At 43.2% G+C, this 26,115-nt stretch overlaps 2 protein-coding genes across 2 annotated transcripts; both read left to right on the top strand.

The window, feature by feature from the left end:
• Positions 1–416: 416 nt before the first annotated feature.
• Positions 417–16,749, top strand: UTP6 (UTP6 small subunit processome component). The gene is made up of 19 exons (XM_033138747.1): positions 417–586; positions 1,416–1,500; positions 2,681–2,722; positions 2,806–2,898; positions 3,416–3,463; positions 4,465–4,528; positions 4,935–5,053; positions 6,419–6,496; positions 8,099–8,180; positions 9,110–9,191; positions 9,690–9,871; positions 10,116–10,195; positions 10,316–10,393; positions 10,541–10,720; positions 12,060–12,140; positions 13,330–13,439; positions 13,572–13,638; positions 15,249–15,321; positions 16,494–16,749. The coding sequence occupies exons 1-19, from the start codon at positions 495–497 to the stop codon at positions 16,649–16,651; spliced, it is 1,794 nt and encodes a 597-aa protein (XP_032994638.1). The 5' UTR covers positions 417–494; the 3' UTR covers positions 16,652–16,749.
• Positions 16,750–19,318: 2,569 nt separating this feature from the next.
• On the top strand, positions 19,319–25,709 carry COPRS (coordinator of PRMT5 and differentiation stimulator). Its single transcript, XM_033138746.1, has 4 exons — positions 19,319–19,390; positions 21,287–21,365; positions 23,134–23,343; positions 25,099–25,709. Exons 1-4 carry the CDS (start codon positions 19,334–19,336, stop codon positions 25,266–25,268), a joined length of 516 nt encoding a protein of 171 aa, XP_032994637.1. The 5' UTR covers positions 19,319–19,333; the 3' UTR covers positions 25,269–25,709.
• Positions 25,710–26,115: the final 406 nt, after the last annotated feature.

Raw genomic sequence — 26,115 nt, 5'->3', positions numbered from 1 at the left:
TTTTATTTTGTGAACCGCCCTGAGACCCCTGGGTATAGGGCAGTATATAAATTCAATAAATAATAATAATAATAAGTAATAATTTTTAAATAAATACATTTCCACCTAGCTTTGACCCCTAGTGGAGAACACTACTGTCATAGATAGTACTGTGTATAAAGTAGCTTCTGCACTCTTCCACATCTTAGCAGTTCAGGTTGTCACCAGGCCCTCATCCCACCTCAGGTCTGGACCAGGCTTTCCTTTCACAGGAGCCAAAGCTGACCAAGCGGCCCAGATCTGCCCTGACCCCGTTTCCCGGCCGGAGCCAGAAATGCTGCAGTTCCCCTGGGAGCCGCAGGGAGGCAGCGAGCCCTGCGCGGAAGGGAAACGCGGCGACACCCCGGCGGAAGCGGAAGCGGAGTCTCTCTCCTGGCGCGGGCATGTGTGTCTCTCGCTGCTGCTGTGCATCTAGATAGAGACCGGCGTTCGGAGGCTGGTCGCCTTTCCATATCATGGCGGAGAGGACCGAGCAGCGCATCGAGGACCGGATCCCCGAGCTAGAGGAGCTGGGGAGGGTCGGGCTTCTCACCAGCAAAGAGATCAGGTTGGGCGAGGCGGGATCTCCGCGATCCCCCGGGATCTAGGGAGGGAACGACCCCATGGATTGGGGGTGGAAGCAGCAGGATGGTGGGGAAAGGGAGCTTCGTTTGTCTGGGTCCTACTCAGTTCCGGTTTTACGTATAAGCTAAACATTCTCTATCTTAGGGACCCAGTCTCTTGGGGCTCCCCAAAAAAATTAAAGGAAAAAAAACCTGGATGTACATTTTCAAAATATAAGATAAAAAACAAATAAAATAAAACCTACATGCAGCAACAGTGTTTTGTGTTGTGTAGGCTCCTGTGATGTAAGTATAATGGGCCCCCCAACCATTTTAAGTTAGAGCTTAATAATTATTTCTCTGTTCATGTAGTTCTTAATTGTATTTCACTATTAATATACTTCTTAATTGTATTTCAATTCAACAATTACTTGGATAAAATACATACTTTGTTATGTGCAAATGGCTTTAGATACCTATGAGGTCCATAAATTGCCATATAGCATATATTCAACACAAAAAAACCAGCGACAATTTGTTGTTGACAAAGGACAGATGGACATATAAAGCGCCACATTACCTCCAGTAGCTTAGGGCCTCATCAAACCTAAATGTGGCCCTGGTCCTACTCCTTCAAGGGTGGTAGGGAACAGGCTGTTCACCTTACTCAGCAGACCTACAAGCAGCCAAGCCAACCAGGCACCCATCTAGAACCTGCATGCCCCTCACCAGACATGCACGATAAGGAGGAAGTTGAGTTGTTAACACCTTCCCCAAAAACGTTGTGATACCTGTGTTTTCTGTGGATGATGTTGCCCTTTTGTATTTCTGCAGGGCAGTTATTAAGAAGACCTTAGCCCTTGAATATAAAATACAACGGAGAGCACTGCATAAGGAACATTTTATCAGTTACATTCAGGTAGGTTTCTTAAGATTTATTTTCAATATGCTTTCATCTCTTGATATTTATCACAGTTAACAAGCATTATATCTTGTGGTGTTCCTTAAAAATGTGAACCGAAAACATAATGCAAGAAAGCACTGCTTAGTGGTCAAATGCACAGTCTGGTATATCTCTTGATTCTAAATTTTGCTGCAGCATATTTATACATTAATTACAATACAGTTATAAGGATGTAGAGAGGGCCTTTTAAAAACACAGGGAGCTGCCTTATATCACCAGACGAGTAGATAACTTATTGACCCTCTAGATCAGGTGCCCCCAGACTTACCGGACCTTGGGCCACTTCCTCCAGCGCCAATCGCGTGGCGGGGTGGGGGAGTGCGCGCCCACACACTATTTCCGGCGCACTTTCGGGTCGGCGGAGCACCGGAAATAGCTTGTACGCATGCGCAGACGTAATTTCAGGCACATTTTCGGGTCGGTGGAACACTGGAAATAGCTTGTGCGCGCGTGCACAGGCCTCTGCAGACCCAGAAGTGCACAGGAAATGACACTTGCGCATGTGCACAAGCTATTTTCATCGCTCCGCTGACCCGAAAGTGGGCAGCTGTGCCGCGCTGGTAAGAGCGGGCGGCGGGGGTTGCCGGGAGCCGGATAAATGAGCCCCTTGGGCCGCATCCAGCCCGCGGGCCTTAGTCTGTGGACCCCTGCTCTAGATGTTGCTGGACTACAGGTCCCATAATCCCTGACAATTGGCCATGCCGGCTGAGGTTGATGGGGTTTGGACTACTAACATCTGGAGGTTCGCAGGTTCCCCGTCCCTGGTCTATGCACTGATTAGCTCTTAAGAATAGACAGAAGTCTTATGGACCCTACCTAGAGAAATGAGTGTGTGTGTGTGTGAGAGAGAGAGAGAGAGAAGAGAAAGTGGTAAATGTATGTTTTGGTTCCATCAAAATCCAAGATCGTTCATTCCACTTTTTGAGTGGGGAGAAGAGTTTTTCCATATTTAGTAGCTAGGATGAATGGGTACTGGATAATTTTTGATTTATTCACCTCATTATTACGGACCTTAATTGCAGTTGTTATTATATAAAAAAAGCAATAAATGCATGGCTTTTTCTGTGCTAGCCATTACTCATTCTTTATCATCCTTGAAGTATTGTTGACCTTTTAAATATTTTTCCCCCTTCAGTATGAAATCAATCTATTGGAATTGATTAAGAAAAGAAGAGCGGTAAGTTGACATGTAACTGAAAACTTGAAGAGGTCCTTATGGAATTTACCAAGGATTGTAAAGTTGGTCATTGTTTTCCATAGCGCACTGGCTACTCGTTCAAGAAGGATGAGATTGAGTACTCCATTCTGCAGAGAATACATGGTGTCTTCAAACGCGCCACAACAAAATGGAGTGTAAGACTGTTTTATTCTATAGAACTTGATAGTTTTGTATAACCTCTCGTGTAACATTATGCTGACCTTATTTGTGCGTAATTCTAAAGCCAAACTGCAGCTAAGTATGAATGAGCAGGTGTGCTAGCGACATAGTTAGAAAATAGCAGCTGTTTCACTCCTCTCCTGGTGTTAGTGTTATGTACAAACCTGGGCTCATGGGTTGTCTTGCTCCAAACAAACCAAGAGTGCTAAGCCAAGAACAAACCAGTTGCAATTTGTAGCTTTCTAGTTTCTAAAATGCTTGTTTTAGAATGCTGGTTCTTCCTCCTCCTGAAAGATAGGTCCATCAGTGACTGCTAGTTGAGACACTTCTTCATGCCATAGTTTCTTTTCTCAATTGCTGGCTGTAGAAGCTTTGACTTTCCCATTTCTTGCTCCTTACGCCGTTGTTATAAAAAGGATAACAATTCTGGATTAATGGTACTTGTTGTGTTCTTAGCTTATCCGTACCCTCCTCTTTGTTTAATTTCCATAGGATGATCTTCAGCTGTGGTTGTCTCATGTTGCCTTTTGCAAGAAATGGGTGAGTATCGGAGTGTAATTTCCTCCTTTCAGCTGTGAGCTGATAAGCAGTTGAACCTCCTTTCAAGGGAGACATGGAATGTGGTCTTTGCATTGTGAAAATTTGGAAGAACCTTGTTGAAATGACTGGACTTGTTGGAATGAATGGACTTGCTTTTGATATTTTTACCTGCCAGTACTATAAGAGGATTGTGAATTAGTCCCTGTCTCTTATATATGAGTATGTATGACAGAGTTTACAAGACCCAGAGTTTGTGATAAATAAATAAATGTTTAGGGAAGTTTTTAATGTTTAATGGTGTAAGGTAAAGGCACCCCTGACCATTAGGTCCAGTCGCAGACAACTCTGTGGTTGCGGCACTCATCTCGCTTTACTAGCCAAGGGAGCTGGCGTACAGCTTCCGGGTCATGTAGCACGCATGACTAAGCCGCTTCTGGCGAACCAGAGCAGCGCACGGAAACGCCGTTTACCTTCCCACTGGAGCGCTACCTATTTATCTACTTGCACTTTGACGTGCTTTCAAACTGCTAGGTGGGCAGGAGCTGGGACTGAACAACGGGAGCTCACCCCGTCGCAGGGATTCAAAGCGCCGACCTTCTGATCAGCAAGCCCTAGGCTCTGTGGCTTAACCCACAGTGCCACCCATGCTGTATTGTGTTTTTAATATTCAGTTTGGAGCTGCCTAGAGTGACTTGGGGAACCAGCCAGATGGGCGGGGTACAAATATATTATTATTATTATTATTATTAAAATACTAAATAAATATTCACAGTCTTGGTGCTGTTTGAGCTTTGTTGTTCTGCCCAACCACCCCAAGCTTTTGTTATGGGGAATGCAGATACTAAAAGCTGTAAGTTTCCTCCTGTGCAGATCCAGATATATTTCATTGTAAGATGGCAAACCAAACAGTATCAAAGTCCTCTGTAATGAAGGCGAATCTGTTTCACTTGAAAAGGTACACAATATAAGAGAGTGATATGATGCTTTCTGTTTCCTAATAGAACAGGAAAATACAGCTGAGCAAGGTGTTTTCAGCCATGTTAGCTCTTCATCCCAACAAACCAGGTACGGTACTTAAGCTTGTAAATGAAGTGAGCAGGGTAGGCAGTCTTGGAAAAGATGGATGGGATATCCTGGCAGTGGCACAATTCGCTTGCCTGATCTGGCTCATTTAAGCTGATGGAACAGGTTATGTTGGTATACTAAAGCAACCTTCCCCAATGTTGTGTCCTCCAGACGTTGGCCTCCAGCTCCCATCAGCTCCAGCCCGTGTGGCCAATGGCCAGGGATGATGGGAGTTGTAGTCTAGCAGTATTGGGGAAGGCGAGGCTAGCAGAACAAGGCATCAGAAGCATTACTTGGAATGACTTCTTGGTTGTCAGCTGGTTTTGCAGCGACTGTCTTAAATAGCACCATGCATATCTCTCTCTCTCTCTCTCTCTCTCTCTCTCTCTCTCTCTCTCTGTTGTAGCTCTCTGGATCATGGCTGCAAAATGGGAAATGGAGGACCGCCTGTCATCTGAAAGTGCCCGGCAGTTGTTCCTTCGTGCGTTGCGTTTCCATCCAGAATGTCCCAAACTGTATCAAGAGGTAATAGGTGATGTTGATGTTTCCCCACCTCCTCTGCTGCAAATGCTTAACTAGTTCATTTCAGCTAAGATCTGCTTGTTCATTGAATGCTAGTTTGTTGAACCGAAGAACGGAATGCCGAGCACAATTCAAAAGTGTTGGTGCTGACCTTTAAAGCCCTAAACGGCCTCGGTCCTGTATACCTGAAGGAGCGTATCCACCCCCACCGTCCAGCCCGGACACTGAGGTCCAGCACCGAGGGCCTTCTGGCGGTTCCCTCACTGTGAGAAGCAAAGCTACAGGGAACCAGGCAGAGGGCCTTCTCGGTAGTGGCACCCACCCTGTGGAACGCCCTCCCATCAGAGGTCAAGGAGATAAGCAACTACCTGACATTCAGAAAATACCTGAAGGCAGCCCTGTTTAGGAAAGTTTTTAAACTGTGATATTTTAAATGTATTTTAATGTTTGGTGGAAGCCGCCCAAACAAAATGCATAATAAAAAAACAAACCAATAACCCCCCTCCCACAGACACATTTAAAAAGCCATATAATGATAATCAGCCAAAGGCCTGGTTGAAGAGAAATGGTTTCATTTAGTACCTAAGGAGATGTAATGAAGGTGCCGGGTGAGCCTGGTTGGACATACTGTTTTTTTTTTTTAATATACATATAACTTTCAAGCTAATAGTACGATGCCCTTCTTTCATTCTCAGAGCTATAGTTACAGTAAATATGGTGGGCACTGAGTTTGAGTGTGTCTGCCAGGAAAAACTTCAGATGTAATTGTCTTTACCACGGGTGGGAAAGTTAAGATATGCAATAGTTGTTGTGAAGTCCTTTGTGTTTTATCTTTGCAGCCTGAAAATGATGCAGTTTAGTATTGCTTTTGTTGTTAAAAATCACCAAAAGGTCCAAGGGAGCTGGAGAATTTCTCTTTAAAATTTTAACATGCCAACTTGATCTCCACTGTTGTCATTGTTTTTATGTGTTAGTAGCAGCCTTTGTTGTTGTGAAACAGCCATGTTTATCCTGGTCCATCCACACTCACGGCCTCAGTTTTTGGTGAAGCGCTTAACCGGGCAAAATCTTCAACAATTTCAAGCACAGTAGTGAGGGAAAAGTCCAAAGAACGAAGAATGCAAAGTTAATTAAGAAGAAGGCTGCTATTTATTTATTTTTAGTAGTAATAATGCTGGGAGTCCCTGAACCATTGTTAATTGGGAGCGGGCCACAAAATGGCTGATTTCCTAGTCCAGATTTTACTCCAGTTAAGTTTTACATCAGCACCACTGTTAACCACTGTAGTAACAAGGAATCCTTCTCCACTTGCATTTGAGGCCCTTGCCACCTCATTTTCCCCCTCTTTGCCTTTCTTTGTTTCTGTAGTATTTCAGGATGGAGCTCATGAATGCTGAAAAGCAAAGGAAAGAAAAGAAAGAATTTGAGCAAGCAAAGATGGACCTGGTAAGAAATGAGATGCCGTTGTCACGTTCTGCCTGTGTCGGAAACAATTCCTCTTGGATCAGGGGTGGGGAAACTCTAAACCTGTCCGTTGAGCCCTTGGGATTTTCCCCCAGGCTACCATCTCCTGTCCCCAGGCCACGCTCCTTTTCAGCCTGTCTCTACACCCTTCTCAAGTGCTTTTGCTTGGCGGGAATAAGTCCTTGTGAAGATGCCTCTTTCCTGCCTGGGTGGTGATGGGTGTGTGTTTGTGGAAACCTGTGAGCGTTGTGTGACTGGCAGTGCCAGATTTACGTATAAGCTAAACAAGCTTTAGCTTAGGGCCCCATTCTCTTGCCTCCCCCCAATATACTTCTTAATTGTATTTCACTATTAATGTACTTCTTAATTGTATTTAAGTTCAACAATTACTTTGATAAAATACATATTTTGTTATGTGCAAATGGCTTTAGATACCTATTGGGTCCTTAAATTACCATATAGCATATATTCAACACAAAAAACGGGGACAATTTGCTGTTGAGAAAGGACAGCTGGACATATAAAGGGCCCCATTACCTTCAGTAGCTTAGGGCCTCATCAAACCTAAATCCGGCCCTGGCGACTGCGATGCACGTAACTTTGTACAGTGAAGTGTCTCAACAGTTGCTGTATCCACTTTTCGCCTGCTTCTAGCCCCCTTCCCATCACTGGTGTGCATCCCCCAAAACGTTGCCCAGGAGGGAACGGGACCTTTAAGCTGGAAAATGTTTTCCCGCCTCTGACTTAGACAGTTAAGTAGTATCATTTGAAGTGTTTGCGATACCATAAATTACGGCATTCTTATACAGTACTTTCCTGTGCTGTGTGTCCATTTGAGACACCTGAAGCAAAAACAGCTATCCCTTAATTGGTCTTGTGCTTGTCCTTTAAGTGCAGCACGGAGTCTGCATGACTCGAGGAACATCACTGGCGCAGCTATCTCCCGCGGAGCAAAGTTTCTGTGCTCCTGTAATAGTGCCGAGTCATCAGCTTGGGACATGTGCTGTGGAACAGTTCTAGTAACTTGTACAGCTGTTAACAAACACAAGGTGAAAACCAGATTGTGCTTCGTTGAGGGATTGCACTCTTTCAGAGATCACACACCTCTTGTGAAAGGTTCTTTGCCAAGTTCCTTTTTAATTTATGTATTCCATTGAACATATAGCCCACCCCATCCAAATGGCTTGTGGTGGGTAGGAAAAAGCTAAAATATTCCATCTTTCCCTTCCCTGACCCCGACCGCCAAAGTGTATTGTGTTGCTCCTAGAAGACATTGACAAGCTGCAAGTTTCTTGTGACCTGCTGTGCCTTTCCTCCTCCCCTACTTTCGTTGCTTATGGAAAATATATGCCAACGAAGCTAACCAGAGGCCACACTCTTGTTGCTTTTTCAGTGTCGGGGAATGTCCACCTATCAATATATGTGGAGCATTTCTCTGGCACTTTTCGTGCAGTGGCCCATATGTGCGGTGGGGCCCCGGTTGCAACTCTGTGGAGGAAAACATGTTGGTCATGTGCCGTGAATTGTTTTTTTATCTGAAAGGGGTCTAGGGCATGAAAGCTTGACTTTTGCCTGCAATTTTAGGGTGAATTCAGCTACTCTGAGGAAATGCTTAATGGTGCAATGGCTCGAGTTGTCTACAGAAATGCTGTTCAAAAAATCAAAGGTAACTCCTTGTTGTGTTTCGTGTGTGTGTGTGTGTGTGTTTTGAGTAGCAACCTGCCTTAGATTTTTAAAAATAAATATAGGCCACTGGTGACTGAAGTTTGGTTGGCTGGGGTTGAATATTGTGGCACCCATTCTAACAGAATAACTCTGGGATGGATACAACCCTGAAGGTGTTACTGACAAAGGGGTACTTTCACAGACAGTTAAAAGACCTCTCTTTTACCCACCCTAGATTTCCACAGCTGTTGATAACCGAGTTCTGGTTTGGTTCTGGCTGCGGAGGTTGCTGAAATTAAATCGACTTTATGGATGTTTTTCGCTGTTGTTTATTGTTTCGAATGGTTTTATGAATATTGGGACTGATTCAAAATTCCAAAGTGGCATCTAGGTTTTTAAGAAATATATCTGCTAGTATGTAGGATGAGTTGTTCAGCTTTCTTGTAGCATCTAGATTTGGCTGCTCTCAGGATGCCAGTGTTGATGGGCCAGTTGTCCCTGACCCGGTATTACCTGCATAGAATCATAAGGGTTGGAAGGGACTCTGAGGGTCATCTAGTCCAAACCCATGCAATGCAGGAATCTTTTGCCCAATGTGGGGCTCGAACCCATGATCCTGAGATTAAGAGCCTCATGATCAACAGACTGATCTGTCCCAGCTGTTCTACTGAGCATTCATGAATTGTGTAGGCAAGTTCACATACAAGTCAATCCAAGCCTTGGGGCAAAATTTGACACTCCACATTAAACAGATGCGTTTCAAGCAAAGTTTGGAGAGTTCTTATGGTTTATTTTTTATTTTAATTAATCCTCTTGTTTTAAAGTACATATACTTTATTTGTTAAATATTTTCTGCCTTAAGAGAGACTGTTTATGAGGTTCTGGACCCCCCCCCCCTAATAAATGTCTGTCTGTGTGACTCCATTCTAGGTGCAGAGTTTCTTCTGTCACTGCTGTCAATTGCAAAACTTTTTGATTTTACACAAGACCTTCAAAAGGAAATTCTGGAAAAGTAAGTTTGGGGTGGGTGTGGAGAACTAGCACGATTAGTGTGGTCCATTCAGGTGGTCTGCAGTGTGTCTGTAAAAATACAGTGTTAAAAAACCATATAGCATCTATCGCAGCGCATTGCAATTGCTACAATAGGCAGAAAAATCATTAAGTGGTCGGCCAAGACCTTCAGTGGTCTGTGGGAAAGAAAGTTTGGAAGCCACTGTGCTAGAAGTATTACTTTGTTTAACATGGAAAGCATTCAGGTGTGATGCCCTCACTTTCAGTCTACCACCTCATTCCCATTCTGTTCTTCAGCGTGTGTAGACCAGACTATGACTTGGCAAGACTCCGGCATGTCTGACGTGGCTTCACCTGAATCGGTGCCAAGAGTCTCTCAGGATAAATAAAATGTCACTGTTGTGATATCGCTGCCTGCTTGGAGAGCAAAGCACTCTTAATGTTCCCTCCTAAGAAGAGGGTGGCGCATGGAACAATAGCATGATAGTTTCCCTCTTAGCCTGCAGGCAGAATACGCCAACGATCCTCTTATGTGGGACTACATAGCACGGCAGGAGCTGGAGAAGGACTCGTTGCCCACATCAGAACATCGGTCCAAACAGTCAAAAGCGCTGGAAGCAGCCCTAAAAGAAGAACGGTGTTGCATGGTGTTTGAGGAAGCAGTCGCCTCCCTTCCCACAGGTATATTTGAATTAAAACGGGAAGGCAATACATTTGTTTTTGCCAATGATGTCATGCAGATGCTGCGAAGAATTTACATGCGCGATGAGCCTCCTTCCCACGCTTAAACACCCATCTGGAAATGCAAGAGAGGCAGCAAGGTTTTTTCTTTACTGGGTCTTAGAAAAGCAGTGTTGTTGTTGTTGTTGTTGTTCAGAAGGAGTGACTGCTGTTTTTATTAAATAAAACATTTTTAACCCTCCAGCGGACATGTGGGAACGTTACGTCGCTTTTTGCTTGGACAGATTTAACCGGAAGACAAACAGCGAAGAGTTAAAGCAGAAGGTAAATGCTTTAAGTATTCCTGCAGACAATTTCAAAAGTTTACTTTTGTTTTTGTGGAGGCTAGTCTCCGTGGCAGTGAAGCTTATTCCCCCCCCCCTTATCTCTTCTTGTTTTTTTTAGAGGTTGGAAAGGATATTAAGTGTTTACAGTCGAGCTCATGAATTACAGTTGCTGCCAGCTTCTCTCTATCAGCAGTGGGTAAGGATGTATATGATTCTTGCTGGGTTTTTTTTTAATATATAAAAAAGCTCCACATCGCACGAAACGGGAAGACTTGACTTTGTGTCTCGGGACACATTTCTCAATAAAGGCTTCCTTTTTATCTTTGATTTGCGACCTCGTCAGCTCCAGCTCTTACTGGGGCTCGACCTCCGAGAAAAGGCTGAAGAGGTGGCAGCAGCGGCAACGAGGCGATTCAGCCGCTCGGTAGAAATGTGGGAAATGAGGCTGAAGTTGCTACTCCAGCTGAAGACGGATGGTGTAGGCCCTTGTTTCCAGGAAGCGTTTAGAGAAGTTAAGGCGAAGGTAAGTTACAAGCCCCTGGAATGAAAGGATTGCTGTTTGCAAGCCTCGTGGTGGAGGGGCAGCTTCCTTGAAATACCCCCTCCCTAATTTGCCACCTCATTTGCATTTGGGGGGGCATGTGTTCTGATCTTGGGTTGGTAGTGGGAAAACGTTCCCCTCATCTTGAGGACAGGTGGTGTTCAGGGATGTGATGGCAGGGGCAGCAACTCTTCTCATTTGCTCCTTCCATTTAGTGTTTCCCCCCAGAATGCCTCTGGAATGATGGCTGGCCTATGGGTTTCTTCAGCCATAGTAGGAAGGGTGTCTTGTGTGCATGCGTTTGTGCTTAGAGTACTGGAGTGCACTCTGTGTGGGGCTACCTTTGAAGGTGACTCGGAAACTGAAACTAATGCAGAATGCCGCTGCCAGACTGGTGACTGGGAGCAGCCGCCGAGACCATATAAACTAAAAGGATCTACGTTGGCTCCCAGTACGTTTCCAAGCACAATTCAAAGTGTTGGTGTTGACCTTTGAAGCTCTAAAGGGCTTTGGCCCTGCATACTTGAAGGAGCGTCTCCACCCCCATCATTCAGCCCAGACGCTGAGGTCCGACTCCGAGGGCCTTCTGGCGGTTCCTTCACTGTGAGAAGTGAGGTTACAGGGAACCAGGCAGATGGCCTTCTTGGTAGTGGTGCCCGCCCTGTTGAACACCCTCCCAGTCAAGGAAATAAGCAACTATCTGGCTTTTAGAAGACATCTGAAGGCAGCCTTATTTAGTTTTTTTTATGTTCGATGTGTTTTAATTTGTTGGAAGACGCCCACAGTGTCTGGGGCAACCCACTCAGATGGGCAGCATAATAATAATAATAATAATAATAATAATAATAATAATAATAATAATAAAAATTCGTATAACTTGCACTCTACGCGGGTGGGCAGCAGCTGCAACTTGGGGAAAAGCACAAGACTATGGGGACAGCCCAGGGTTACTAAGATGGTGTGCCACACACCCCCTGCTTGTAATGCTTAAGGGCTAAGTCACTTGCCTAAACACCTGTAATTAGAACACAGGTATCATCCATTATTGTCCCCTTACAAGCCTTTGATATTATCCTCTACAGCAAGGGGTTCCAGCTGCTTGATCTGCCTGGACCCCTCCCAATAGGAAGATAAGTGCATTAATTCTGCTGCCATCCTAATCTCCTAGCCCACCCTGGGCTTTCTGGTGGCTTTTAAAAATATGTTGCATAGCTTTCACATAGCCTCAAACGCTGGGTCTGGCTCCTATGTGTGTGCCTCGCAAACAAAGTACCATGCGCAGTATTTTCATGGCCTAAATTTTCTCTCTTCCTACCACTAGGACAGCTTGCCGTTATGGATTCTATGTACAGAATGGAGCGGGAAAGTCAATAGTACTCCTGAAACGGAAGCACTCTATCAGGTACTACATATCCTATTGAAAACAACAAAATGAGTAGAACTATTCAGGAAAGCGGGTGGGAATAGCTAGCAACATTATCATGTTAGCATTAATTTTAGAACCAGCACTGGGCTTGGTAATCAGCAGATCAAAGAAATTATGTGATCCCAAGGCAGAGCCTTGTAGAGTACGGGAGGCAGACTTAAGTTGGAGCCAAGGGCTTTGGCGAGGGAAGGTAGGGTCCGATCTGGCTGCCATACTTGGGGAAAGCCTTTGCTGAAGATGTGAGTTGTCTCTGACAATAGAGAAGTGGAAGCAAAGACAGGAGGAGGGTGCAAGAAAGGGGGAGAAGGAGGGGAATGACTGGAGACAGTAATACTCAAGGGGGGGAGCGCACACCCATTGAAAGCACCCCAGATATAATGTGTGTATGAATGCATTCAGACACAATCTCCATTTCTAAATACAGCGGTACCTCGGTTTTCAAACGTCTCCGTTGATGAACATTTCAGTTTTCGAATGCCGTAAACTTGGAAGTAAATGATTTGGTTTTTGAACACGCCTCGGAAGTCGAACATGCCACGCGACTTCCGCTGAGTGCAAGATCCTGAGGCCTAGCTGTCGGCTGTTGGGTTTGCGGTTTTTGAACGTTTCAGAACTTGGTCTTCCGGAACAGATTACGTTTGAAAACCGGGGTACCACTGTACAGTCATACCTTGCAAGTCGAACGGAATCTGTTCTGGGAGTCCGTTCGACTTCCAAAACGTTCGGAAACCAAAGCACGGCTTCCGATTGGCTGCAGGAAGCGCCTGTAGCCAGTTGGAAGCCCTGTCGGACGTTTGGCTTCCAAAAATAGTTTGCAAACCAGAACCGTCACTTCCGTTCAGGAGCCAAAACGTTGGAGAACAAAGCTGTTCGAAAACCAAGGTACGGCTGTATATTGATTTGGAAAGGACAGTCTCAGAAGTACAAAATGTACTCAGATTTGCTAAGGTTTGTTCTTCCATCTATGTACACCAGTCCTGCCCTCTATTTGAGTCCTTAGCTCTCTGTTTGGGTTGAAACATCCCACTTTGGATCAAAACCGGTCAGCAGGCCCTTCCCTTTTAGTTCGGAATATGCAGGCTCCTCATAGTCCATGACACGTGCTTAAGAGCTTCACAGGTCTTTTCTAAATGCGCTCATGTTCTTTTTACATTTTAACTTGCAGAGATCTTTGCTTGCCACGCTGCCTGCTGACTCAGTAACCATGAAGGAAAAGTATATCGAATGGGCGTACAGGGCCGGTGGCTATAAGAAAGCTAAGAAAGTCTTTACCAGGTTAGAAGAACTCCTCCTGAAACACACACACACACATATACAGAAGTACAATTATTTATTTCTTCTGCTTTCTCTGGTGGTTTTTTTTTTTTTTTTAAACCGAATCCCTCACACACCATCTTTATGTCCTAGTTTGCATGAAAGCCGTCCGTTCTCCCTGGAGTTCTTCAAGAAGATGATTCAGATTGAAAAGGAGCAAGTAAGTAACGTAACTTAGGACAAACTTAGTTTTAGGATGTTCTGCATCATTAGAGGCATATGCCACTGTGAATTTTTAAAGGAAGCAGCGGCTAATATCCTGGAGTACGGTATTTTGGGATTGGACTACTATTAGGTGCCTTTTTAGAAAACATCTGGGTTTTTTTTTTTTTTAAAGGATTTGACCTATATCAAGTGCATTGTTGCTATTCAGTTTCCCGACATGACTCAAAATGTGTTGTTTTTTGAAAGCCCTAAACAGCTAGAGATGTTGCTTATTATTATTTTACTTTTTTTGTTTTTTTTTGGGGGGGGGAAGGTCATAGCTCCGCAGTGTCAGATTAAACCAGGGGTCGGCAGGGGGCCGGTCCGCTGTCCCTCAGACCTTGTGGAGGGCCAGACTACATTTTGAAAAAAAAAAATGAATGAATTCCTATGCCCCACAAATAACCCAGAGATGCATTTTAAATAAAAGCACACATTCTACTCACGTAAAAACAGCAGGCGGGCCCCACAAATAACCCAGAGATGCATTTTAAATAAAAGGACACATTCTACTCATGTAAAAACACACTGATTCCCAGACTGTCTGTGGGCCAGATTTAGAAGGCAATTGGGCTGCATCCGTCCCCTGGGCCTTAGTTTGGGGACCCCTGGATTAAACGTTGTGGATGCCTCTAGGCAGTAATTTTTTGGGTGGGAGGGGCCTTCGCAAATTATCTCCTAATATATATATATATATATATATATATATATATATATATATAAAACCAACCAACCATTTTAATAAACCAATTTTGATACATTGTCACAGGGGCGCTAAAAGGTGTGGGGCCCCTAAAAGGCGTGGCGCCTGTAGATCAGTGCCTACTCTGCCTATTTGATAGTTAGCATAATAATAATAATAATAATAATAATAATAATAATAATAATAATAATAAATTTGTACCCCACCCATCTGACTGGGTTGCCCTAGCCACTCTGGGCTGTTTCCAGCATATTTAAAGACATAGCAAAACACTGAACTGTTATAAGCTTCCCTATACACAGGGCTGCCTTCAGTGGTAGATCATTTGCTTTGCATGCATAAGGTCCCAGGTTCAAATCCTGGCAGCTTCAAGTAGGGCTGAGAGATAACCCTGCCCCAAACCTTGAAGAGCCACTGCCAGTCAGTTCTGAGCTGGATTGATTTGCGTTCTGTCTTGGAATAAAGCAGCATCCTCTGTGTGCTTTCTGAATGTTTTTAACTTTCATGTTAGTTGGTGCCCATGGTAGGATCTGGTGGGATACGGATATGTGTGTTTTATGGATAGTTTTCAGGGAGCTCCAGGGGGTGTGGTGGGACAGTGGAGAAGGAATAGCAGGGGAAGCATTCAAGGCTATGGGTTTGGGTGGTGAGGCAGGAAAAGTGCCATGTGAGAGGGGAAAGCTTCTCAATACTTTATTGTCCAAGCCTGTCACAGCTTCTGCTCTTACTCATGTGCCCTTTTAATGCATGGGCTGAAGGACTAAATAGCAATACACTGTTTTATGTACTTGGCAAGTATATTTAACAGCCATAACCTTTGGCTCAGCATCCTTAGTTACCCCCCCTTTTTTTCTACCTCCAAGGAATCCTGTAAAATGTCCAATATCCGAGAATATTATGAACGTGCCTTGAGAGAATTTGGTGCCACAGACCCCGGTAAGAAGTTTTCTTTCTTCAAGTGTTGTGGGTATAACCAGAGATCCTCTCTTCCTTCTTTTTGCATTTTGGTTAGAGTAAATTTAAACACACGCACACAAAAAACGGGATTTTATTGCGTGTCATCTTGAGAACCTACTTAGGCCAGAATCATAATAAGCAGGCGTAGGCAAACTCCGGTCCTCCAGATGTTTGGGACTACAATTCCCATAATCCCTGACCACTAGTCCTGTTAGCTAGGGATGATGGGAATTGTAGTCCCAAACATCTGGAAGACCGGAGTTTGCCTATGCCTGGTAATAAGGATTAAGTCGGCAGATAAATAAGCAGGCAGCCCAAATAGCAACGTCCCTCAGATGAAATCCCCACACCACCCCTCCAATCCCCAGAATTAAGCATCTGGCTAACCTGTGGGCTGGCCATCAGATTTGATAGCCAGAGCCATCCAATGTACAGGAAAGGGATATTTTTTTAAAAAAAAGTTGTACACAAGTTATTTTACTCTGGACTTGGCCCAAAGGTTGTTCATCATCAATGTCTGCATTGTTCAACATATACCATAACGTAAATCGTAACCCATCACTGCTGCTGGAACCACTTTCTCCTCTTTGATGCAGAGTATATAATCTTTAAGAAGGAGCTATTGTAAGTACTATAGCAGCTGCTAAGTTTTTAGTTCCAGAGTTTTGCAAAAGAAAACCCCAAACACTCCACACATACAGGTGAAACTCGAAAAATTAGAATATCGAGGAAAGGTTCATTTCTTTCAGTAATTCAACTTAAAAGGTGAAACTAATATATGAGATAGACTCATGACATGCAAAGCGAGATATGTCAAGCCTGTATTTGTTATAATTGTGATGATTATGGTGTACAGCTGATGAGAACCCCAAATTAACAATTTCAACTTTGGGGTTTTCATCAGCTGTGCGCCATAATCATCACAATTATAACAAGCAAAAGCTTGACATATCTCGCTTTGCATGTCATGAGTCTATCTCATATATTAAACTCCAGTAGCTAATGAAAACAATTGCTAACATAAATGGACTTTTCCACGATATTCTAATTTTTCGAGTTTCACCTGTATACCCCATGTGTTGCTAAGTTTTGGGCCCATGGGGGCATTTCCATTATTACAATATTAACTAGCCTTTTTTCTTTCTTTGAAGATCTTTGGCTGGATTATATCAGAGAGGAACTGACTCACTCCCAAGGCAAACCTGAGAACTGCGGCAGCATTCACTGGAGGGCGATGAAAACGTTGCAAGGAGAACAAGTGGAAACTTTTATTTCAAAGTACACATTGCTGCAAACTGGACACCTGTGAGAAATATAATCGTAGATGTGTCTTATCTTAAGAGCTAAACCTACTTTAAACTTTGTGTGTAAATTTTTAACCCAAAGGCAAATAAATATATATATATATATATTGGGGGGCCTTCTCTCTTTACTGCTGGATTTTTGATGGGTGGATCAAAGATTCTGACTGGCGTTCATTCGGCGTACTCCAGTGAACAAAAAAAACAACAACTATAAGAACATAAAAGTGGAGTTAGAGGAAACAGCTGGCACATTGTTGTGTGTGTTCTGTTGACCCATAAAACGGAAGACACAGAAAGAAAAGCTTACATTGCTATGAATCACCTTGAGATCTTTGGATGAAGAGCGCTATACAAATAAACTAATTTATTGCATTGTCCAGGGTGTCTGAAGAAGTGTGTATGCATACGAAAGCCTATACCCAGAGCAAACTTGGTCTCTAAGGTGCTACGGGATAATTTTTAAATTTATTTCGACTGTCTCAGACCAACATGGCTACCTACCTAAATTTATTGCAGTAACCACTTTGTCCCTGGCTCTTCCAGCTGTTTATTGTTACACAATTGATTAATTTGTTATACCCATATTAAACTAGCTTATTTGGACACTCGGAAGTTGTTACAAGAGACGTCTCTAGTTCAAAGTAATAGCCTGAACTAGGGTTTCCCCTGCTTAAGAGAACACCCCCATCCCATAACACTATTTTGTGGTTTTGCTGTTGTTGTTTTTTTTGTAAAATCTCTTTGCTTTGTCACATTTTTCAAATCCACCTTGTGACATACACTGAAGAGTGGTCTACAAGTACAATAATAAAGAGTATTTAAATAAATAGTATTTCTAACTCTTGGACATTAATTAGTTAGCAGTGCATATAGAGCCAGTAGCATTAGCTGTCCAAAGTATCATTAACAATCTAATATCCAATCACTTGTGTCAGATTTTTTTGGAATGCATTGATATTACTCAAATTGCAAGGAACTTAAGACCGACCGGTCAGTTTGGTCTCATGAAGTTTTTAAATTTAAAAAGTGCCAATAGATTGTATCTAAAGGTGTCCTTCTACAAGCAGAAAGCCTCTTCAGTTCAGACTTTTGTCTTAGCATGTGCAGCATTGCACTAAATAGCAATGTGAAATCCAAGTACATCCATTTGCACAAAATCCTTTGCTGTCTTCCCACCCCCCGGGGTCTGGATTTATTTTGTTTTGATTATTTTATAAACACCTTGTCTAGGGCAGATGAAGCCCAAATAAATAGCTGGGTCACGTGCAGTTGCACACTGCAAAATGATACCCTATTGGCTGGTAGAGAAATGCTGGAAAGCAACATTTGCTTGCCCAAGACTTGAGATCTCAGTGGCTGTGCTTGTAAGGATATCCCAAGGGGGAAAGTGCACTCCTGCTATTGCTTTCCACTGACATGCAGTTGCAGGCATATTGGCTGCACTTCCACATTCTTCCAAGTCCTAGCAGAAGAGCTTGCACAAGAATGCAGTTAACAGAATGTGCCCATTGGTGCACTTGTATTTAGATTTCAATAGATGCAACCCAAAGTTTGCGGGCATACAGTTGAAAGCTAAAATATAAAATTTAGGGTACTACTACGACTTCCAGGCAGTCTTGAATTCTTGCATCCGTTATTTTAGGGGGGGGGGGAAACAAAACTGCATGCCCATGACCTGTGTTAAGACTCCAAATGTAATAAAACGTTTCCACTGGCCCATGTTTTCAAACAGGTGTCATAACACCATTGCCCAATCCAAACCTGTACCGTGCTCTGGGTAAATGATTTTATAAGTTTTAAGCATAAACAGAGTTTAGAAAGCATAATAAAGCAAAACTTGTGCAGTGCTGGCTCGCATGCCAACAATCCTTTTGGACACAGGACAAAGCGAATTCCTCCCGAGTACGCGTGGATAGCCAAAAATAAATAATCGCCGGAATAATCATGGATGATGTGAGGTGGAGTTCAAACTTCTATACAGTAATGTAATGGTGATGATGATGATGATGATGATAATAATAATAATAATGGATGATGTGAGGTGGAGTTCAAACTTCCATACAGTAATAATAATAATAATAATAATAATAATAATAATAATGTAATAATAATGGATGATGTGAGGTGGAGTTCAAACTTCTATATAGTAATGTAATGATGATGATGATGATGATAATAATAATAATAATGGATGATGTGAGGTGGAGTTCAAACTTCTATACAGTAATGTAATAATAATAATAATAATAGTAATGGATGATGTGAGGTGGAGTTCAAACTTCCATACTGTAATAATCATAATAATAATGTAATAATAATGGATGGTGTGAGGTAGAGTTCAAACTTCTGTATAGTAATAATAATAATAATAATAATAAGGCAAGCTGCAGCGCGCAACCTCCTCTCCGCCCTCGCCAACCCTTGCGTCGGGCAGGCGAGACGCCGGCAGGGGGCGCGCGCGAGGGAGGGTTCCCAATGGATCAGCTTCTCGGTTCCGGGAGCGGATTGGTCGGCTGCTCAAGGGGAGCTCCCGGGGCGGGGGTTTTGGTGGGCCACGTGACGCGCGCGCGCGCCTGAGGCAGCGGAGTAAGTGGAGGCGCTGCTGCACTTCGGGGCAGGCGATGGTTGCGTCTGGGTGACTCTTGTGACTGAGGGGAGGACTGGCCGCGCGGGGCGGCAGCGCGCGCATGGAGGCGGCCGGGCAGCGCGAGCCTCTGGGGCGCTTCCTCCTCCCAGAGCAGCGGGTGAGGGAATAACGGCCACGGGGTGGGAGAGAGAGCGGGGCGCTCTGGAGTTCACGTGCAGGGAGAGGAAACGCGTGTTAAACTTGTGTCCACATTCCTTTCCCTCGACATGTTCAGCTCTTTTTTTGGGGAGGGTGAGGGAGGTAGGTCCCACGAAAAGCTGTCGAGCGAATCCTTTAAAACAGTGGTTCCCAACCTTTTTTTTTTGGCCATGCCCCACCTAAGCATCTCTAAAATCCTAATGCTTCCCCCCCCCCCACGGTAACACGGTTGTTGTTGTTCAGTCGTGTCCGACTCTTCGTGACCCCATGGACCAGAGCACGCCAGGCATGCCTATCCTTCACTGCCTCTTGCAGTTTGGCCATCGCATAACAAATGCTATCTCATAACAAATGGTCATGATGGTTGGATTTGGATACTGGTATAATGGAGAAATGTTATGAATTATAAGTCAAAAATTTTGAGACCGGTGGGAGGAAAGGGCGCAGGTAAAACAGAGGAATTTAGGTGTGGAAATTTAGTTTTAAGTAGGAGAAAATTGGATAAAAATATTAGAAAGTTTCAGAAGTATTAAGGAGCTGAGGTGGAGTATAAATTAATAGGAGTTAAGCATGATTTGTGTGATTTTGTTTAAAAAGATAAGGGGAAAATATATAATGAATAATTAAAAATAGATGTGAATATGAATTGGAAAACTGTAAAAAAGGATAGATAATGAATTCAACAGGGGGGATCTGAGGAAGTCAATAGACAATGAAATTGAGGAAAGGATGAATGTTTGGGAAAAAGGGTCAGACCTAAGCTATGATTCTTTGTATCTTAAGTATGTTAAATTTGTAATGTTCAATATGTTCTCCTGTGAGAGAGGGGTTTGGAAAATTGCTTCCCCCAGTGGGAGAGGGTGAGGGATGAAAAAATTTAACTGATATGTAATGTGCTTATAATTGGTAAAATCAATAAAATATTTAAAAAATAAATAAATAAACAAATACGGGACAGTCCTGTATTATACAGGACAGGTGGCAACCCTAAAATGCAGGAACATGAGGTCTCCCATCCCATTTGAAACCATACCGGACCCTGCTTAGCTTTGCAAATGTGCTAGTGGTTTTATTGCTGCAGACTCACATTTCCTCTGCTCTTGTAAAGAACAGCTTCCCAGGGTACCAGCTTTTTATTATGTTTTGTAGGGAGGGAGTGGAAATTAATATGGGCCTTTCTGCATCTGCGGCATTTTGTTGTTATTCTGGGGATCACTGGATAAATTATTTACTTTCTGAGGGTGTTAAAAAAATCTTCTGTAGAGTGTTTCCCTGTGGTTGATCCTATATCTTCTGTTCTGCTCCTGACAAAGACAAAGAATGAGCATTATCAGGTGAACAAATGGGTGGAGCCTTAGAGGTTTTTTGTTCATTTTGATAAACTTGTTGACATCCTTCTTTAGAAATAAAATTTCCTGCCTCTGAGCAGGAGGGTTGGAGTGCATACGTCTTTATATGACTTCCTTTTTTTGACTCCAGGGAAGCAAGTGTGCCAATGCATTTGTATATTGTGGTAGAAGGAAACATTTTCTTAAGACAGGTGTTGGGATTGTTTTCATGAGGTTACATGAGGAGGCTAATAATTTACACAACATACGTTAGGAATAATCATCTAACATTTTAGTTAACCAAATAGGTCATAACAGTGAAATCAGTATTAAAAATTTACACAAATAGGTCACAGACATTTTGCTAACTGTAAAAGGTAATGCAACACAATCTTTCAAAAATAAAGAGATGGTTACCAAAAGCTCAATAATAGGATACTTTATTGTTCAGTAACAGCCAATCTCATGATGAGGAATCCAATCAGAGATGTGGATCATTTGACTTCTTAAACGGTTTTCCCCTCTAGAAAAAGGCTGATGCATCTGCTTTTGCTGAACAGGAGGAATTTGAAGTGGTGAAGACTTTCAGTTGGAGGCATGGAAAAGGTACTTTTTGGGGTGGGGAGGAAATGGCTGAGAAGTACAATCTTAGCTTTGAATACCAGAGATTCCCATATTCCTGGGAGAAGGCTCTATAGTTCAGTAGTAGAATACATACCTTGTTTATCTCCCAATCTCTCAATCCCTGTAAGAGACTTTGAGTAGCAGAACTGGGAAAGAGGACAGCCACTGCTAGTCCTTGCTGGTTTAGGTGAAGTACTGGTCTTGTTCAGTAGATGGTAGCTCCTTATAACATTATATACATATATTGTTGGCATCTGCCCTCTTGGGAGACAGTGAAAGAGTGCGCCTTTGGGGGTGAAGTCAAACTGTTGGAGCCTGCTGTGGCTATGTATCTCTCCATGAGCTGGAACATGTGCAGAGGAGGACAACCAAGACGATTGAGGGTCTAGAAACCAAGCCTTTTGAGGAACAGTTGAAGTTGCTGAGTATGTTTGGCCTGGAAAAGAGGAGACTGAGAGGAGATACGATAGCCATCTTCAAATATCTTAAGGGCTGTCACATGGAAGATGGAGCAAGCTTGTTTCCCCCTGCTCTAGAGGGTAGAACTCAAACCAATGGCTTCAAGTTACAAGAAAGGAGATTCTGACTAAAAATCAGGAAGAACTTTCTGACAGTAAAAGCCTTTCAACAGTGGAACGGCCTCTCTCGGAAGGTTGTGGACTCTCCTTCCTTGGAGGTTTTTAAGTTGGATGGCCGTCTGTTGAGATTCCTGCACTGCTGGGGATTGGACCAAATGACCCTTGGGGACCCTTCCAACTCTTGTGATGAGAGCTGTGAGGTTATAAACAGAACAAGGAAGTGCTACCATGAGAGCTGGAAAGCCATGCTCCCAGGTTTGCACTCTGGGAAGGGAGTTTGGAAGATTACACAAAACACTTTTGCTAGCTAAAACAACTTTTGTTATAAATGAGGGACGGATTAACCCCTAGCATGTATCCATCCCATAGGAGCCAACTCCTAGGGGCCAAGGGGTCTTCGCGTTTCCACCCCCAATAAAATATTTGAGGGCCCCCCTGGCTGATGGGCATTGCTATTCAAATGGTGCACCGTGGCATGTGATCAATTATGCAAGGCTTACTTGCTCCCCACCCCACCCCACCCTGCAATATTTTATTCCAAGTTGGTACCCCTGATCCACTCTTGTACAATGAGACCAACACTTCTGTTGTGTCCCCCAGTTGCATCCCTTTTGGATGACATGGTGTCACAGTCATTCTGCACCCCATCCTTGTTTTCTTCCATCTCTCTCTGCCACAGTCATTCCCAGAACGACCAGTCTTCCCTCCCCAGACGTGCTTCACAAACCCACAACAACATTTTCTTCATTTTCCCTTAACCGCACTGTCCCTTCCTCTCTCTGGCCTAACTGCCCCAACTGCCACTTGACCAAACATTCAGATTCCCTTTGCAACAGTTGCCAAGGCTGCCCTGAACTGCCTCTCAGTCCCAACTAGTTACGTTTTTACTTATCCCTTGTTTTCCTCAGTCAACTAGCTTTATGAAATAATATCAGTTAAAACTGAAAGGGAAATATCAGACAATATTTGATACTAAAAGATTACCAGGTGTGAATTTGTAATATTCAGACATCGCCTAAAACAACAGCAGTTGTTTTCTGCTGCCACGTACAATGAAGTGAGGAAATGGCTAAGCTGATTTATCGCCTTAACCTATGAAACGTCCTAGGTTTCTGGATCCATTTTGCTGTTTAATTTTTCAAATAAATCATCGAAGGCTTCTTTCTTTATAGGTTTGGCAGAACATGCGATGGAGAAAGCGAAAAGCGCCCTTGAGGAATGGGAAGACTTTGAGTCACCCTACGAAGACTCCGAGTCAGATGGCGAAGACTTAAGCGTGCCCACAGATACAGCTTTTATTGAGACGAAAACTGTATCTCACTATGTAGAAGAGGACTGGGATAAAGAGTTGGAAGAAAACGAAAACAATAGCAATCCTTATGGTAGGTGGATGCCTCAACGTGGTTCTTTAAAAAAAGAAGAAGAAGAAAAGAAATGCTAGAAAGCCAGGTGTCTAGGGAGAGGTGCATTGTGGGAAGATTTCTTTAGAACTGCTCTTGCAATAGGCCAATACAAGTGTCACAAGAACATAAAAAGAGCCTGTTGGATTGCTAGTCCAGCATGCTGTTCTCATGGTGACCAGCCAGATAAATGTCTGTGAGAATCCCATAAGCAGGACATAAATTCAATAGCACTTGTGATTCCCAGCAGCTGGTATTCAGAGGTATACCAGCTCTGATGCCTGTGGTGGTACATAGCTTCATGACTATTAGCCATTCATAGTCGTATCCATGATTTTTTTTTAAAAGTATTCTTTGAATAAATTGTACCAAATTGAGTATGAGATTAAAACTTAAGGGGTGTGGGTGGGTGGGTATTTAAAGGGAAGCTACTGTGGACTTTTTTTTTTAACCCACCTGTCTATAGAGGACAGAGTGTGGTGTAAAAATAGGGATGTTTCAAGAACACAAATGTATCTCTTTTAATTTGTGAAACCTTGGAGATACGCAGTCTAAGACAACATGTGCCACTCAGTTCATAGCAACAGCATTAGATGTGTGAGAGAGTGGAGCAGTCTGGGAGAACAGAGTAGACCGGGTATATGCACCAGTCTTTTGAAAAACCAGTTGTAAGTCAGCTAAAGATCAAAGTCTACTTGGCACCTAGATGTCGAGATTACATTGACAAAACGTACATCCCGTCTCCTTGTAGGGTGGAGTAAATCAGCCACTTCTGGCAGCAGCTGCTGTTGGGTGGTGGCAGCAGCATCAGTTTTTTGAGCCATTTCTCCTGAGCCCTCTAGCCATTCCCATTCTGAGCTGGTGCTCTGGAAGCAGTGATACTTCCTTGCTGTTGGTGTGGGTTGGCTGACTGTCTCACCTAGTTACCTTCTCCCAGTACATCACAGATGGTTGGGAAAAGCCCCTGAGAAAACAAGCAGAGAGCGAAATAGGCCAGGGCTTGTTGTAGTCTAGCAGCCATCAGACATATGCACATATTGCTCTACTCAACATGGTGTACTCTGGTGCTACCACTTCTGGATTACAGCATTGATTTGAGCAGTTAGTGAGCAGTAGCGCCAGAGAATATTATCTTCCTGAAACTTGTTCTAATCAAGAGAGGAAGTTTCCAGTTGTTCTGCATGATTTGCCGACATTCTTATTGCAATATGTTTGGAGTGGTGAAGGAAGGGGAAATTAATTATTCAGTGACATAACAACAACAACAACAACAACAACAAATTTTCTTGCCATGTTATTTTACTTAACAACTTAGACCCAAATTTCATTGTGTTCAGCATAGACCTTTATAAGGCTAAAGTAAGCTGACATACTGCTAAAGTAAGTTGATATCCTTTGATGAGGGTTGCAACCAAATTGCAGAATAAGCACACACTGATAAATGCTCAGAGATCCAATTTTGTGCATGTATTTAGCTTTCTGTTCTCTTGGCTCAAGGAAGAAAGCTGACAACATGGCCTTAAGAGTTGTTGAGAAGATAAAATGATATCTTCTCCATGTATGCTGCCCTAGGCTTATTGGAGGAAGTGTGGGATGAGAGGAATAATTGCTATCAAAAATAATTTGCTCTGATGTCAAGAGGGCCTTATTCCCTAGCGTGGGTTCTTAGAATTGCAGCCTGTTGAAAACAGCTTTATAGACATAGTCATATTGATTTAAAATCACTCAACACTTTAGATTTTGAAGATGTGATTCACTGCGGAGGTTTCTTGGATCAAGAGCCAGTGGCATGTTCAGTTCAAGAAAAGCCTTTGTATGACCCAAGCTTGCACCATGTAGCACCGGTGATTTGGAGACAGGTAGAGACCATGCCAGTGGAAGGCCAATTTGACGACGCTGTTGACTGAGGTGACACTGGGGTAGAAATGCGGACTTCTAAACTTATATCTCCTTGAAACTTACTTGAGACTCAACATGAACACCTCTTGTTTTTTTTGTGAAATGGTTTATAAAACTTGGAAACTAGAAAAGTGGAATATCAGAAACTAGGTGGATGGCAATTTTGTAGCACTTTTCGCTTTAAACTGGCTTGGAAACGGTATAGGTTTTATTTTTTGGTTTAGCATGCTGTTACTGTGAGCTGCTTATTATTTTCCCCTTGTCACGTGTGCAGTTTTAGTTCTTTGATTTGATGTGAATGACCTCATTGAGCTGTCAATCCATATTTGTATCCATGTTACAAACCCAACATCGTAACTGTTGCACTTCAGTTTTCTTGTATATGTTATTTATTAGACATTGGTGTTCTTACAGGATCGCTCCTGAAGAATACAGGCTTTTTGAGTGTGTACAATGTGTGTGTTTCATTTAATGTGATTGTCAATATAAACGTGGGGGAAATGGCTGGTGCAACATATTGCTTTCGCACCTGAACGCTTTTGCCTGCCTTCCATTGATTTAATCATGCAAGTACAATGGAGCTCTTATCAGCAAACGCAAGGCAATCCCCAATTATTTCGAGAGCTATCATCCCCTTGTCTTGGATTGAGCCTCAAACTTGCTTCCATGCACCTGATTTCCTAGAAGCCAAGGAGCTCCTGTGCTGACCCTGTGCCTTTCCCCAGTAAAAAGGTAAAGGACCCCTGACGGTTAAGTCCAGTTATGAATGACTCTGGGGTTGCAGCGCTCATATTGCTTTATTGGCTGAGGGGGTTGACATTTGTCTGCAGACAGTTTTTCCGGGTCTGTGGCCAG

The sequence above is a fragment of the Lacerta agilis genome, chromosome 2, assembly GCF_009819535.1.
Source record: "Lacerta agilis isolate rLacAgi1 chromosome 2, rLacAgi1.pri, whole genome shotgun sequence".
NCBI classification, from domain to species: Eukaryota; Metazoa; Chordata; class Lepidosauria; order Squamata; family Lacertidae; genus Lacerta; species Lacerta agilis.
Note: the sequence above shows the minus strand (reverse complement) of the source record. Positions and strands in the feature narration are given on the sequence as shown.